Genomic DNA, 15,289 nt, shown 5'->3' on the forward strand with positions numbered 1-15,289 from the left:
TATCCGCAGCTGTCACGTAGTCTAGCTGATAAACTTCTGGTTCATTCAGATCACTGACTTGTTATCGGTTTCGTTTGGTCATCGTGCGCTCGCGGGGTCTCGTGCAAAGTGAGCAGTGAGCGTGGGTGGCTCCACGCTCACGCCCTCTGCGTCACGCTGCTGAGACCTGGGGAGGAAGACGCTCTGCTCTCACTCCGTCCTGGCAGCGGCGCAGTGAAGTCACCTCCCTCCGTCCTCAGCCGAGGACGCACAGCGCTACAGGAGAAACATGTTCATTAAGTCCAACTGAGGATTTCGCAACTTTAAGTCTGCTGACGCACAAAGGACAAACATTTCCCACAGGTAAACCCACCTGGCTGTTTTTCCCTTCTGCTCGATCTCCTGTAATTGCCTTTTTTGTTAACTTCTTATTAGTTTCGACTAGTTTTTCTGTGGTTTCTCCAAGTGCTTATCATTTGTCTGTCCCGCTGTTAGAATCTCCTCCCCTGGCTTTGCTGCCCACTGGTTTCCAAGTCGGACCGGTTGTAGTAAAGTTTGAGTGAACAAAGGAGTCATGAAGAAAAGTGTACCTTGCACCGTGTTACAGTCAACTCTGGTTTATTACCATGTATGCAGTGTTTACCCTAAGAAATGTTTGCATACATGGAACTTTCAGATGGGGTCCATATGATTTTCACTCTGATTTTTTAATATATGGTCATGCCCTTCAGCTTTAATGAGGGTTTACTGTGAGTTTAGTTTTGTACAATCAGAGCGGCTCCGGTAAACAGGCTGTGCTGTGTGCGTCTTGGAGTCAAATGAATGAATCTCTTCCTTGGCTTAGGGCAGGGGTGTCAAACTCAAACACACAGTGGGCCAAAATTCAAAACTGGAACAAAGTCGCGGGCTAATGTTAATATTTATTAAATATATTTATTCCTCCAGATTTAAGAATGAATCTTTTCTTATGGACAGGTTTTGCTGAAAAACTGAATATGGAACAAGCAAAGCTTAATACTAAACAATATATATATTAGCTGTGTAATACCAGTAGGCCAGCTCTGATAGTAATTTGGTAAGGCTTCACGGGCCATATGTAATTGTTTGACACCTATGGCTTAGGGGGAGAGAAAAAACTCAGTCAGTCTAGAGATTTCATCACAACAAATTTGTAGAAGATGATACTAATGAGTTGTGCTTTTTTATAGCTGGTGACTAAGACTGCATAGATGCAACATGAGACAAAAGGTTTAAAGAGTCCATCGTATTGACATGGATAATGAAAAGTTCTGCTTTTAACGTCTTGGTTTTCTCATTTCACAGACCTGCCTTTTAAAATGGCCGAACAGAACACCTGTCATTACAATGAGACGATGAAGTTCTTTTACAACCAGAGCGGAGGTGATGACAAATGGGACACCACTCAGCTCATCCTGGTCCAGGTTGTGGGCTCCATCTTCTGCTGTTTCATCCTGGTCTCCAATGTCATGGTCATAGCTGCTGTCATTACCAATAAAAGGTTTCATTATCCTTTCTACTATCTCCTTTCCAACCTGGCTGCCTCGGACTTCCTCGCAGGGATAGCGTACGTGTACCTCATGTTCAACACGGGCGAGGTGTCACGGCAACTTACTGTCACTGGTTACTTCATCCGCCAAGGTCTTCTAGACATCAGTCTCTCAGCTTCACTGGCAAACCTGCTAGTCATAGCTCTGGAGCGCTACATATCTGTTATGAGCTGGAAAGTTCATAGCAACCTGACGAAGAGGAGGGTGACGCTGCTTATTGTGCTGGTGTGGGCCATTTCCATCTTCATGGGGGCTGTGCCCAGTCTGGGCTGGAACTGTATCTGCAACCTGAACACGTGCTCCAAGCTCGCTCCCATCTTCAGCAGGAGCTACTTGATCTTCTGGTCTGTCTCTAACCTGGTGGTGTTCCTTATCATGGTGTCCATCTACCTGAGAATCTATGCCTACGTTAAAAAGAAGACGGCGATGCTCATGCCACACACCTCCGGCTCCATCAACCGCAAGAGGACACCCATGAAGCTCATGAAGACGGTCTTGGTTGTGCTTGGTAGGTGCTACTCATAAAGTAGTTCCCTGAGGAGTATCGCTGATCAGCGGATCATAAAAACACTATTGTGCTTTTTAAAGTTGTCACAAACTTTAGAAACAATTTAGAGTCTCTGCTGAAGATACTTGATTATAATCTAGATGTTCCTGACAAGATGGAAAAGCAAGTTATAAAAGGGGCAAAAAAAATATTAGCTGCGTTCACCCAAACAGCAGCCATTCAGTGCCCTCACGTCTGAGAAGCTGTAGCCTCAGAGTGTTTAGAAATAATAAGAAATACCTCTTAACTTATTTTTTAACCGCTGGCACATAAACTCATGATTTAGTGGTACAACGCTTGTCACAATACCTTCTCCCCTTCTCAGTTGACTCATCTTAGACGAGGGCCTCGGATATCATTACTTGGCTCCCTTTGTTGGCGTTTTGCAAGAGGATACCTTTCAATAGAGGCTCAGTAATAAAATCAGACCAGTGCTTTCTATTGTAAACGGTACAATAGGAGTGTACAAGGATATTCTACTGCAGTGCAACTACAGACCATTGGAAGTTACACTGTTTTAAGTACAGTGCTGTGAAAAAGTCTTGAGCCACCCCCCACGTCTGTACATTTGGCTTAGAAAAGGGGCGGCAATTCATTGAAACGTGTGCAAACGTGCACAGAGATTTAGAATACGAGTCAAAAACAGTTAATTATTTGGTATGACCACCTTTATTCTTCAGCACAGCCTGAACTCTCTTAGACAAGCTCGCTTGTCATTCCTTTAAATGGTCTTCAGGAATAGTTCACCAGACTTTGAAGGTCATTTGAAGCTATTCTTTGGAAGATGCCTTTTGTTTGAGGCTCTGGGGCGGCCATTGTGTGCTGTTCTATGCTTGTGTGCTTTTGCTGCATTGGCAGCATGTTTTAGATAACAAGTACGTCACTGCCAATTTGATATTTTCCAGATGGTTGAATGGTTGATCAAAATCTGAAAGTGTTTTGACATTTTGACAAGATTCCCAACACCATTGACTGACAGGCAGCCTTAAACCATGGCAGAGCCTCCACCGTGTTTTACAGATGGCTGTAGACACTCGCTGCTGCACCTTTCTCCCGACCTCCTCCTCCACACCACATCCTTTCCCCCCAGCTAACAGCTCTTAGTAAATCACCTTTGTGGTCCAAACATACCATTTTATGTCCGTCAAACCGCGTTATCATTGTTATTTCACACAGATTCGGTTCAGGAATAAACTGTTTTTGTGACAGGCTGTTGGCAACAAAGTGCCTAAAGATACAATTTCAAATAGCTTCTTTATGCATAGCAGAAAACTTAGCAGACACAACAATCGTTTATCCCTTGAGTTAGCTGCCTCAGTGTTAGTTGGCTTAATAAACAAAACATTCCTTTGCAAATGGTCAGGTACGAGGACTGGAATGAACTGATTGAAAAAGCAGCCAATGTCCAAAGACAAACTAAAAGAGAACTCGAAGCATTTGCACAGAACTGTATAACACAGTCTATGTATAGTAAGTCACCAAAGCTAGGAATGCAGGCCGGACTGATGCATCTCTGATAGCGCTGCAGGTCAGACGAGTTCCTCAGCGTTCAGTGTGATTGCTTTTTGTTTTGTGTGCTCTTCAGATAAAAGAGAAGGTTGAAGCGTCACACCACAGAGAAATGGTCCGGCGTTGATCTTTCTCAGCTCACATGGGCAGATATCTCAGTGCTGAATGTAGTGTAGAAGATGTTTGTCTGTTTAGACACTTTATTGCAGACGGCTGTGTAATTATCTCTTCCTGCAAGGACACTGCTTCACAGCCTGTGTGGCGTACCATCCACCACACCGCACTGGTTTTCAGTGAACGTCCCCTCCTCCCTACCCAAAAAAGGGAAAAAAGAAAAAGAACCTATACTCGGGGACTTCGGCGATTGCTTTCAGATGCACTTCTCCATAGCTTGAAGTGTAATCACACAAGTGTAGGTTCGTCCCTTCAGTATGTTAATTTATCTGTTGATTTCCTTCTTCCTCTTAACCTATCTCAGCTTTCATAGGGCGAGATATGGTATAAATCTCCTGTCTATCACAGGGCTAAAGCCCTCCACCTCTGCTCACAGTAGCAATAAGCTTCAACAGTTAACACAGAAACTTACTTACTTAAAACTGTAGCTGGAGAGTATGTAACACAATTATTTTAATGATTATGCTTTATGGGAAAAAGTCAATGAAGCTCTTATGGAAGAAACAATTGGACTATCAAAACCTGTAGGGCATGGAGTCAGGTCCAAGGTAAAGGGAAAACTGCTTGTGCAGACAAAAACGGCAGCAGGGCAAACCAGTTCAGAAATGCGTCCGAAGCACACATGCTTTGTTAAAAGCAGTAAAATAACTGATTGCAGAAAGACTTGAAATGCTATGGCCTTTGTCACACCAAAGAATGAATATGCTAATGCATAAACTGTCCTTTAGAAGTAAAAGGAAACAACAGCTGTCCCTGTTTTCTCTCAGTGTTCGGCCTGTAACAGGTTCGAAGATTGTTTCTAGGGTGTTTTGTTTTGTTTTTTTGCTCATAATCTTTCCGACTTCATACAATAAATTCACTCAAATTTAAAACAAGTAAGCGTCAGGAATCACTGTTCTTCTTTTTTCATAATTGCGCTTCATGGCACTAGTTTGTCAGCATGCAGTTGTTGTAGTTTAAGCATCCATCTGTTTAAATGTAGCACATCCCAGTGTGTTGGGGCCTGCTTTTGAAGTGAAGCATCGTAATACTCCCGGCAGATTTGTTGTCATTCTTTAAGCGTAACCACAAATCGACAAATGAATAGCAAAAGGAGCAGATGTTCAAAACATGGGCTTCTAAAGCCTTTTTATTTGTAAGAGATTTAAGAGGAAAAAAGTTTGAGCTTGTAGAATACCTCAAAATCTGCACGATGATGGAATCTCAGTTACAGTTTGGTTCACGTTACTTTGGACATCAAAGATGATGAAAACAAATTCAGGCGGAAGAAGGCTGCATATAAATAACTCGTTTTTGAGTTTTAGAATAAAAGCTGAGCTCAACCCTTCTCCCACACCCCTCTGTCTGACAAAAGAAACGGTGAGCTGTAAAAAAACCCAAACAAAAAACATGTTTTTCTCCTGCTGTTGACATAAAGCTCAGAGATGCTCTAGTAGAGCAGACAGGTTGATGCTTGTTGGTTCGTTTTATTTCCAGAAAAGCTTTAGTTGCTTTGCTTTGTGCCCAAACATGTTTGAAGTAGATGGCTGCTTCAGTGCCTCCATGACCCACCTCATTATCTGCAACATACAGTTAAGTACTGAGCACAGTAATGGCATTGTGTTTCCAACCTGCGTCTACTTGTTTCTCGACTAGAATAGGTTGAATTTAAGCAACGTGGTTCTTTTACATTCTGTGCTTTAACTTCAGGAGTGAAGTTTGTTAACACATAATTCCATTTGTGTAAAATATAACTTCTGCACAATTCCTGATCTCCACATGTGCACAGCAATCGGACACCGGGTGGAAGTTTGAATGTTTATACAGAGCATCCAAAAATCTACAGGCTGTGGTTATGTTTACCGTCTGCTGAAAACCTCTGGTTAATGTAGGTCCGATCGTGACGTAAGGTCGGGCAGAAGCAAATAAATAAATGAAATATGTACACGTGGCCCCCTCAGCCCAGCAGCATTTATTATGCCAAGAAGATACTAATGGAAAAATGCAGACTGGCTTCATTTTGGAGTAATAAACCCTAACTATCACCCGACCCCTGCATCATCTCTGGCCACACAACCTCAGCAACCATCTTTTTTCATTTTCCTGCTTCCTCTGCTCACCTCAGTCTGTTTGCTAACCCCTTGATTGTCACGAACTGGCCCAAGTGAAATGCAGCATCCTGCAAACAACAAAAAAACACGAGAGGAATTAATAAGAGTAACCAAACTAAAAGTTTAACATAGTGTGAAAAGAAGATGGAGCACACCTCAGTAACATAAAAATGCCTGCAAGTCTGCAGAAGAGAGAAGTGAATGTTCGCAGCATGTATTGTAAAGAAAAACCACCAGAAAGGAAAGATTAGAGATGACCAAAAACAAACACAGCTCTAAAGAGGCGTGTGGACAGATGAATCGGAGCTCGGCTGTACCGGTTCCTCTGAAAGAAGTGAACTGTTGAGGTCTTGTTCTGAGTCGAAGCATCGGAAAAGGTGTGTCAAACATGGCGGAGGCAGTGAGATGATGTAAGCATGCACACCCTCCAGAGGCAGTGAGTTCATTGATGATGTGCCAGAAGACAGAAGCAGCCAGATAAGCTCTGAAGTGTGCAAAGCTACACTTTCTGCTCTTTCAGCTGAATACACCAAAGCAGTGAAAATGACCCTTTTTTTTTAAAAGATAACGAAATGAAACGATCTGCAGTGGGAGAGTCAGTCACACCAGGTTAACCTGATTTATCACTTGCTGATGATAAAGTAGTATGATAAGGCAAAACAAAGAAGACTGTTTGCTGTTTGTTTTTGCCTTTTCAAACTGTTCATGACGAAGGTTTTAAAATATGGAAACAAAAGGACGTAATTCCTCAATCTTCAATGCAGTTTCTTTTGTTCGTTTACTAGGATCAAAGCTGAAAGTCGCCTCTTTAGAACAATTTTCATCAATATTTTAGTTCATACAATAAATGTCCAAAATGTCTTGTCATAACTGTATAATAAGACATTTATTATTTAAGTTTCATCTGCAAAATGTTGAAGATGCGACTTTTCAGACTGCCTTTGTGCAAAAATTCTACACACTTTTGAAAGGAAACGTAGTGAAGATGATGACGCAGTTTGCTTCTTTCTCTTCAGGGGCCTTTGTGATCTGCTGGACTCCTGGCTTGGTGGTTCTGCTGATGGATGGCCTTAACTGTGAGAATTGTCACGTCATGAAGTTAAAGCGCTGGCTCCTGCTCCTGGCTGTACTCAACTCTGTCATGAATCCCTGCATCTACTCTTACAAGGATGAGGAAATGTGGGCAACTTTTAAGAACCTCATGCGCTGCATTGGCAACGGCACTCGTCGGCAGAGGTCAACAAATGCCAACTCCAAGCCACTGAGCTCTGGGCACGACACGGGCAACAGCCAGCCTCCCTCAGAAGAGATGAAGAATGATGAGGGTTTACTCAAGAACTGAAAACTTTTTCTTTTTTTCTATTTTTTGAGAACATCTGTCCAGATCTGAACGATCTTTATGAAAAGAGACTGGAGCCGACTTGAAAGAGAAGCTGCATATGTCTCCAGTTGGTCTCAGTGGGTTGTGTTTGTCCTCAGATTAAAAGCAGTCTCCTGAAGAGACATTTCACGCCAACTCCTCCACTGCTGGAGTTGGTTCGATGGAGATAGGGATCTTCATGCACTGCTGTTTCCCCTAATGAATGCAAACGAGCTGTTCTGTCAGGGTTTGATCATGTTTGGACACATACCTCCCATTCTTCCATAATGGGAATCATCCTGTGTTTTTTTTATCATATCCTCTGGGTTGCGTAAGCACGGGTGACACTGCACTCGAATGGCTGATTAAAACAAGTCGGCGTGGCGTGCACGGCTGTTCATTTCCCCTTTAAGCCTGCGAGGGAGTAAACCGTATGAAGTGTGACATCAATATGATTTTCTGTATATCTGCTTGATTCTTCCACTAAGTTCACTTCCTGGTTAGCTTTTAAGGAATGCTGTAGTGGAAGAACTAGTCAAGAAGAGGGACATTTCGTTCCAAGTCGGGCACCGTAAAGCTGCGGCTTCGCTTGGGCAGGACGCGGTTTTATGTTTATTTTATGCTTTCAATAGATCCAGCAAAGCATTCTTGAAACTATACTGTGCAGAAAATATGTACTTGGTGTGAGAATTTCAGTCACTTCTTGTTGAGTAGTTTGGCCTCTGGTGGACAGTCTGTCTCCTTTTTTCAGTTCACCTGTGCAAAACTATGACCTGCAGCAAATCACGCAGACAGACTTGTTGTGTAACTTTTCTTTATTCAAACATCCGCTTCAGCTTGCTGAGTGGCTGATGCTGCTCTGATGAAACAGCTGGTCACCAGTAAAAGAGCTGTAAAATGATGTTGCAACACACTGGATTCCAGCTGGAGGTTTGGCATACAGTAGGCCCTCAGGACCCGAAGACGATACGACTGAATAGACTGTACCTCCCTTTGCGAACACAAGCGCCTGCAGGCTGATTAGGAAAACTTCCTGGTCAAATCTAAACCACTGACTGGGCTCAAATGACTTTTCTTTGGTTGTAAAGTATTTATGCCATGTATGTTGTAAAGGACGTCATTAAAATTGTAAATTGAGAGACAAGTTAGTGGAGCCGTTTACACCTTCTGTGGTTTGTTTGTTAGGCTGAGATGACCTGTGTTCCTGTGTAGTTTTGGACTTTTAAAGCCATAAAACTTTAATGTCTTTTTAAATATCTAAGGACATCCTTTTTTTAAAATAAGCAAATATAAGAATGTGTACAATATTTCTTTTATGACATGATATAGAAACCTTAAGTTAATTCCAGAAAAATATGTAAAATATATACATTTTTATATCTTTCAGTATTTCCTATATTTTCAGCCATAACAGCAGGCTCGTGGAAATATTAGTTGATTGGTTGGTCAGTTTTTTGTTGTTGTTTTTTTGCTTTATCTTTATTTCCAGAGGACTAATGGTGGAAAATAGCCCCCCCCTGCATTGTCATCATTACACTGACTTTGGTGGTTTTAAGTCTCTTAACAACCATCAGTTTGTCATAAAGTTTTGCTGCAGACTTTTCAGCTCGACTCTGGACTGTAGTCTTGTTAAATGTTGCACACACCACCCATTTGGCACCCACACCAGTCAAAACAAGCCATGCAATGCCTGAAAATCCAGTTCGACTGAAGCTAAGTGTCTATAGATTTTAACTCGGATGATCAATGCTAAGTGATGACTGATTATAATACTATAAACCTTTGCAGAATTGATTGCACCAAGAAGAAGCACTAAAAGGACCGTCTGTAATGAAGTACTGCAGCTTGAGAGCACTTTGGGATGATTTAGGCTATTTAATGGGCCTCAAGCACTAAACGCTTCCAGTCAATTATATTATTGGGCAACGAGTCTGATAAAAATAAGTAAACCCTGTGTGGATCGCACTGTAAAAATTGGACAATATGAATTAAGTATAGATTTAGGCAGTTAATAATAATCATTAAATGCAGGTATAAGAGCGAACTATTCAAACCCACTCTCTAGATTTCTGTCCATATAGATGTAAATTCCTTTCTTTCCAAAGTAAACACTCGATACTGCGTATCATAGACGTCGTTCTTGTTCTCCCCAAAAGCCCTGTTTAAGTGTCAGGTCTCCCTCTAATTTACAACAATCAACATGCTTGAAACGAAAGCCTTTTGTTTACTCTTAGCAACCACAAACCCACAGCCATTTTTATTTTTCCACAAGCCGGATGTACTGTTTTACTGCATTAACATCCTTTCAAACTTTTAAAAGCTCACACGGCGGTCTGAATGTATTGCCCTGTGCAGAAGCAGAACAGGTACATGTATAGCCTGTCTCAGGTTGTAAATGACATCCAGTTTCGTTTCAGTTGTTGAGATATGGGTTGACTCGGGTCATGTGGTTTGCATGTACATGATGCTGCATGGCAGCGCACATTGTATGACCAACGCAGAGGCCTCTGCAGATCTGTAATTCCTGCTGACTGGCACGCTGGTTCAACCTTCTGAAAAACCTGAACTGTTAACTGCGTTGTGTGGCCGTCTTTTTCTACAGCTGTGCTGTAATTATGCCTTCTTGAAAAGCCAATTAAATTTCACATATGTTCAGAAATGCCGTCTTTTGGTTTATTCTAAATGTTAGGGCAAACAGATGTAGGCACAGATGGGAAATGTTGCATAAATCATCCCTTTTGCTCTAAAAATAAGGACTCATATCGCATATGAAGGCCAGCTTCAAAATTAAATCAGATTACAGAGTTATTCAGCATAAATCAGCAAAAGATAAAAATAAAAAGTTTGTCATGTATTCACTTTATATGGTTCTCACATCCAGAGAACCTCAACATACTTTATTAAATACATCTGTCTGACTGCAAGTAAGTGCAAATTACATCGTATGGCAGCAACTCAGTGCATCTACACTTGTAGGAAGAAAGGTGACTTTGGAAGTGGCCGAGTTGTTGGTGCCAAACATCTGATATTTTAGAAACTGTTGATCTTCTGGGATTCTCCCGACACAACCATCTTTGAAACTGGCCCGTTACCTGAGAGAAAATCCCTCGTTGATGCCAGCGGTCACAGGAGGATAGCCAGGCTGCTTTAGCTGATAGGAACGCAACAGTAACTCAAATAACCACAAAGGTATGCAGAAGAGTGAAGTCTGAATGCACAGCATGTTGAACTTTGAAGCAGATGAGCTGCAGCAGCAAAAGACAATGCCCGTGTCACTTTTGTCATCTACGAACAGGAAACTGAGGCTATGGTTCAGAAAACTGGAAAAATGCTCCCACGAGGCTCAATTTCTGCTGCAACATTTGGATGATGAATGAACCAAAACAAAACATGAAAGCATGGATCCATCTCGCCTTGTATCAACGGTTCAGGCTACTGCTGGTGATGTAATGATTTTTTTTTAGCACACTTGGTCCCTTTGGTACCAACTGAGCATCATTTAAAGGCCACAGCCTGCCTGAGGTTATTTAAGACTCTATTTCAAACACAAAGGACAAACTAACCAAGTATGGCAACTTAGCTTGCAATGTTCAGGTTTTTGTGTAATGCTGAGGAACCCAATTATTTTGCTGTCCCCTCAAAAGGTGTAGAGATTTTTATTATAATGTGTTAGCAGAGTGCTTTTGTTGATGCCCACTGCTGATCTTTTTCTTTTATTTTTGGCTTAAGGTAAAGTTGTGTCTTAAATGAATGAACATTTCCACTTTACACACATGTGGCTGTCGTGTCTGCTGGGATCTGGACAACACAGTGCTCAACAAACCAAATGACCTATGAACGTTTGACCACCTCCAGCTCTCTGTCTTGCACTCTGTCTCTTGCTGTTTTCCAAAGTTTATGACAGGTTTGGAAAGGAAGGAGGAATTTCAGTGTCTTTGGAGAAACTAGGGCCTCTATAAATCATATCTGTTTGTGAAATGTGCAAATATTGGATATAGTATCCCCGCCTTCAAGCATATTTACACTGTTTGAATGCAAATGCAAACCCATGTGTTGTTACGAGTCAGGCCTCACATTACCCACGAGTAGCAGCAACTATTGGGGAAGAGTTCAGTGTCATGCACACACTTACAGCTTCAGACTCCTACGAATACAACGTCACAAACAGGATTTTCGAGCTCAGGTGAAGATCTGCCGTGCCCAAAACACACACATACAAACACATGCTTGGCATTACACTGAATCAGTGATTGTTACTTTAAGAGCTGCTGCTGGGAAAGACAAAAATGAAAGCGCCTGTGTTAATTACACATTTGTGTAGCTGGACACAAATACTAGAAAAATCTCACAGCGTCTATATAAAAGGTGACTATTCAGAGAAAGCTCTACAACAAGCAATAACAACATCACATGTGAGGAGTTTCAGCTCTGTTTGGTTTTGTGGCGCTTCTGCATTTGAAAAACCGACACAGACTGTCGTGTTGACCGCGCGCTAACTTTCACTTCTAGTAATGCGTCCGAGCATCTGTCATGAACGTGAGCCTGTCACACAGGAGTAACGCTAATGGCACAAACTGCTCGAGTATCAAATCGGGGGCCACAACTGACACAACAATATGTGACGCACATCATAATGACAATGCTGAGCTGTTTCATTACCTGTTTAATTAACTGTTAATGTATTTCATATATTTATATTACTGACAGAAAACACACACACACACACACACACACACACACACACACACACACACACACACACACAGATATTTGCATTGTTAACGTCCTTTATAACCAAGAGAAATAATACAGAAACATCATCTTCTTCACTCTGACTTCCTCAGGATTCATCTGAAAATATTTGGTACTTAATGCTCGTGTGGTGCTTCTCTTTACTTTCTAATGACTGACTTACTGCGAGTGTACGGCTGTGAACGGCTTAAACTGCAAGGTTGGAAGCATTGTAGTGATAAAGCACATAATTCTCTTTGACTCTGTCTCAGCTGGCACACCCAGAATATGCTTCGTGTAAAAACCTTTTAAATTCCTTTTCAAAGCATCATAACTTTATCTAATGTCGCAGCTCTGGTGGAAGATACTTATGAATGAATCCACATGTCTGCAGACTTGAACAACTAGTGTAGAGGAGTGAAAGCACATTTTGTTGGAGCACTTCTGCAAACTGTCTGTTGAAAACAAAAAAAAAACCCAAGGAGGACTGTGTGACCACCGAGTGTGTGACAGCGGTAAAAATAGTGACTCACAGTGTAACCAAAGCAGGAAGGATGACTCAGAAATACTGGACTTCAAAGGTAAAGCAGCACAAACAAAAAGCGCTGCATATGTTACGCCGGTGTTGTGGACCGGCGTAACGTTGTGTAACATGAATTTCAGAACTGACGACATTTTACTTTTACTTCTACTGACAAAATGCAGCTCTTAAAAACACACACGTGCTCACAGAGACATGCAACAGTGTGAGAACATGTTTTCATTTGCTCAGGCATGTCGCCTAACAGCCGACTCACTGCATATTTGTACCAAATTAGAAGCTGGTGTACTTTGCATTGTGTCATACCTACTGAGTCACGGGATTCGTTTTTAATATTCTGGGAAAATATTTTTTAATATGATTATACATCCATACCAGGTTTTGCAGCTCCGCATCCATGACGTGAATCTCCTGTTCTACCACATCGTAAAGGCGCTCTGCTGGATTGAGAACTGGTGGCTGTGGAGGCCGTTTAAGTGTCATGTTCAAGAAAGCAGTCTGAGATTATCTCAGCTTTGTCACACGGCTTATTACCCTGAAGGAGGCAGCCATAAAAACATGGGCACACTGTGGTCGTACAGGGACAGACACGTCAGCAACTATTCCCAGGTGTGGTGGTTAAATGAAGGTCGTCTGGTCCAAAGGGCTCTGAAGTGTACTGAGAAGTATCCCCTACACCATCATGCTGCCACCATCAGCCTGAACCATTGAAACCAAAATGAAAGATCAAGGTTTTCATGTTGTCTATGCTCAGTTCTGACCCCACTATCTGAATGTTGCAGCTGAAATCAAGACTCGTCAGACAAGACGGGATTTTTCCGACCTTCTTCGGTGAGCCTGTGTGACACGGAGTCTAACATTCCTGTTCTTATCTGACAGGAGTGGCACCCGGTGTGATCTTTGCACATCTGCTTTATTTGCATTATTTGCATTGCTGCTGCCTTCCTATCATCTCATACCAGTCTGGTTTACTCCTCTGGCCTCTGGCAAGAAAGCATTTTCACCCTCTCACTGGACATTTTATCAGTTTCAGGATGATCTCTGTATACCTTAGAGACCGTGTGGGAAAATCCCAACAACCACGTAGCATTCAGCGTCACTTAAATCACCTTTTTTCCTCATTCTGGTGGATTTCAGCAGAAACCTTTGACACTGCTGGCATGCTTAAATACCTCGATTTGCTATCATGTTATTTGCTGATTAGATATTTGCATTTGTGAGCAGTTAAAGAGGAATACTTAACAAAGTGGGGGAGTAATTTTAATGTCTGTCACAGTTTTATTAAATGTTTATCCAGCAGTTTTTACAGCAAAAACACATTAAATGCAGATTTATGTAAAGATTCTGTCTGTTGCATGAAAAACAAATGATTTTGTCTGAACATGGGGATGTAGTCGACGTGCAGCGTGTTTCATTCACTGCTAGAAAACTCAGTCATTTACTCATTGACTGTATTTAAGTACAGTTTTGAAGCATTTGTGTTTACGCCACTTGTGTTTTTACTGCAATTAGTTGCTTGTTGTTTGGTAGCCTGTTAACACAAAATATGGTACAGAAATAAGTTAGGATGCATTTATATACAGCAGGGCCAGGTTAGATAAAGATCCCAGTGGATAAACTATCTGGGTGCAAAGTAGTTATATGTAGTAATATGATACACATCCATCATCCTCTTCACTTTCTTCCCAATCTTCATCAGTGTCAAGGTGGGCCTTGGGCTTCCAGTCCCCCCATTCAGCAATGGCTTCATCCTAACCATGATGGTCAAGCTGTGCACTAGAATAGAATAGAATAGAATAGAATAGAATAGAATAGAATAGAATTCACTTTATTGTCATTGCACATGCACAGGTACAGGGCAACGAAATGCAGTTTGCATCAATCCAGAAGTGCTTTAGTGATATAGATATATTACAATATATATTAGCAATACTATAGATATGTAAGTATATTACAGAAATGGGTCTATTATGGTATGTTATAATGTACACGGTATGAAGTATGTTATGAATATGCTATAACTATAAGTATGTACAGGCTGTAGTGAGTGCAAGCTATGTACAGGATATAATATGAAATAAATAACTTTACAGAATCTGAGATATATAGTTATACAGAAATGGGAACTATGCAAGTTGTAAACAGTTGTGGGATTAAAAATTATCGTATGTACAGAATGATTATTTACACAGAGCTATACAGTAGTGCAGTTAAGATAAGTGAGATATAATTCCTACAGAGGCTATAAAGTGCTGGTGGTTGTGAGTGGTGGTTCAGTCCATGTTGTTATTATTGTGTGTATGAGGGTACAGTTGTCCATTGTGTGTGTGTGTAGGTGGTTGTGTGTGTGTGTGTTCAGTCCATGAGTTTAACGTGGGTCAGATGTCAGGAGGCAGAGTTCAGGAGTCTGACAGCTGTGGGGAAGAAGCTGTTCCGGTTCCTGGTGGTCTTAGTCCGGAGGCTCCTGTAGCAATTCTGGATGAATAATCCGGTTGAAAGTATGCATGCAAACACACAGACACACAAATAAATGCATGTGACTCATGTGTTGATGTTTATCTTTTCTTCTCCTTCCTGCAGCGGCTGCAGTACCAGAAACAGAAGATGTTTTGGGCTGAAAGCTGGATCATCAACTACAAGATCATAATATTTGGTAAAAATGTCTCAAAGATGCAGTTTACACTTACACATGCATTTCCACAGAAAACACAACTCACTGGAAACTCAACAGTTTCACTTTCTTTTGAGAAAAGAAAAGAAAGAGAACAAAGTGTGAAATAATAGACCTTG

General features: G+C 41.5%; 1 protein-coding gene across 1 annotated transcript; it reads left to right on the forward strand.

Annotated features, from left to right (window-relative positions):
* Positions 1 to 36: 36 nt before the first annotated feature.
* On the forward strand, positions 37 to 9,882 carry lpar3 (lysophosphatidic acid receptor 3). Its single transcript, XM_005923425.3, has 3 exons — positions 37 to 342; positions 1,303 to 2,055; positions 6,884 to 9,882. Exons 2-3 carry the CDS (start codon positions 1,317 to 1,319, stop codon positions 7,207 to 7,209), a joined length of 1,065 nt encoding a protein of 354 aa, XP_005923487.1. The 5' UTR covers positions 37 to 342; positions 1,303 to 1,316; the 3' UTR covers positions 7,210 to 9,882.
* Positions 9,883 to 15,289: the final 5,407 nt, after the last annotated feature.

The sequence above is a fragment of the Haplochromis burtoni genome, unplaced genomic scaffold (genome assembly GCF_018398535.1).
Source record: "Haplochromis burtoni strain Fernald_Lab_line unplaced genomic scaffold, NCSU_Asbu1 Contig_5, whole genome shotgun sequence".
NCBI lineage: Eukaryota > Metazoa > Chordata > Actinopteri > Cichliformes > Cichlidae > Haplochromis > Haplochromis burtoni.

Coding starts and splice junctions, on each gene's coding strand:
- lpar3 (XM_005923425.3), top strand. CDS start 1,317: ATGGCCGAACAGAACACCTGTCATTACAATGAGACGATGAAGTTCTTT. Junction 2,056..6,883: donor GACGGTCTTGGTTGTGCTTG/GTAGGTGCTACT, acceptor CTTTCTCTTCAG/GGGCCTTTGTGATCTGCTGG.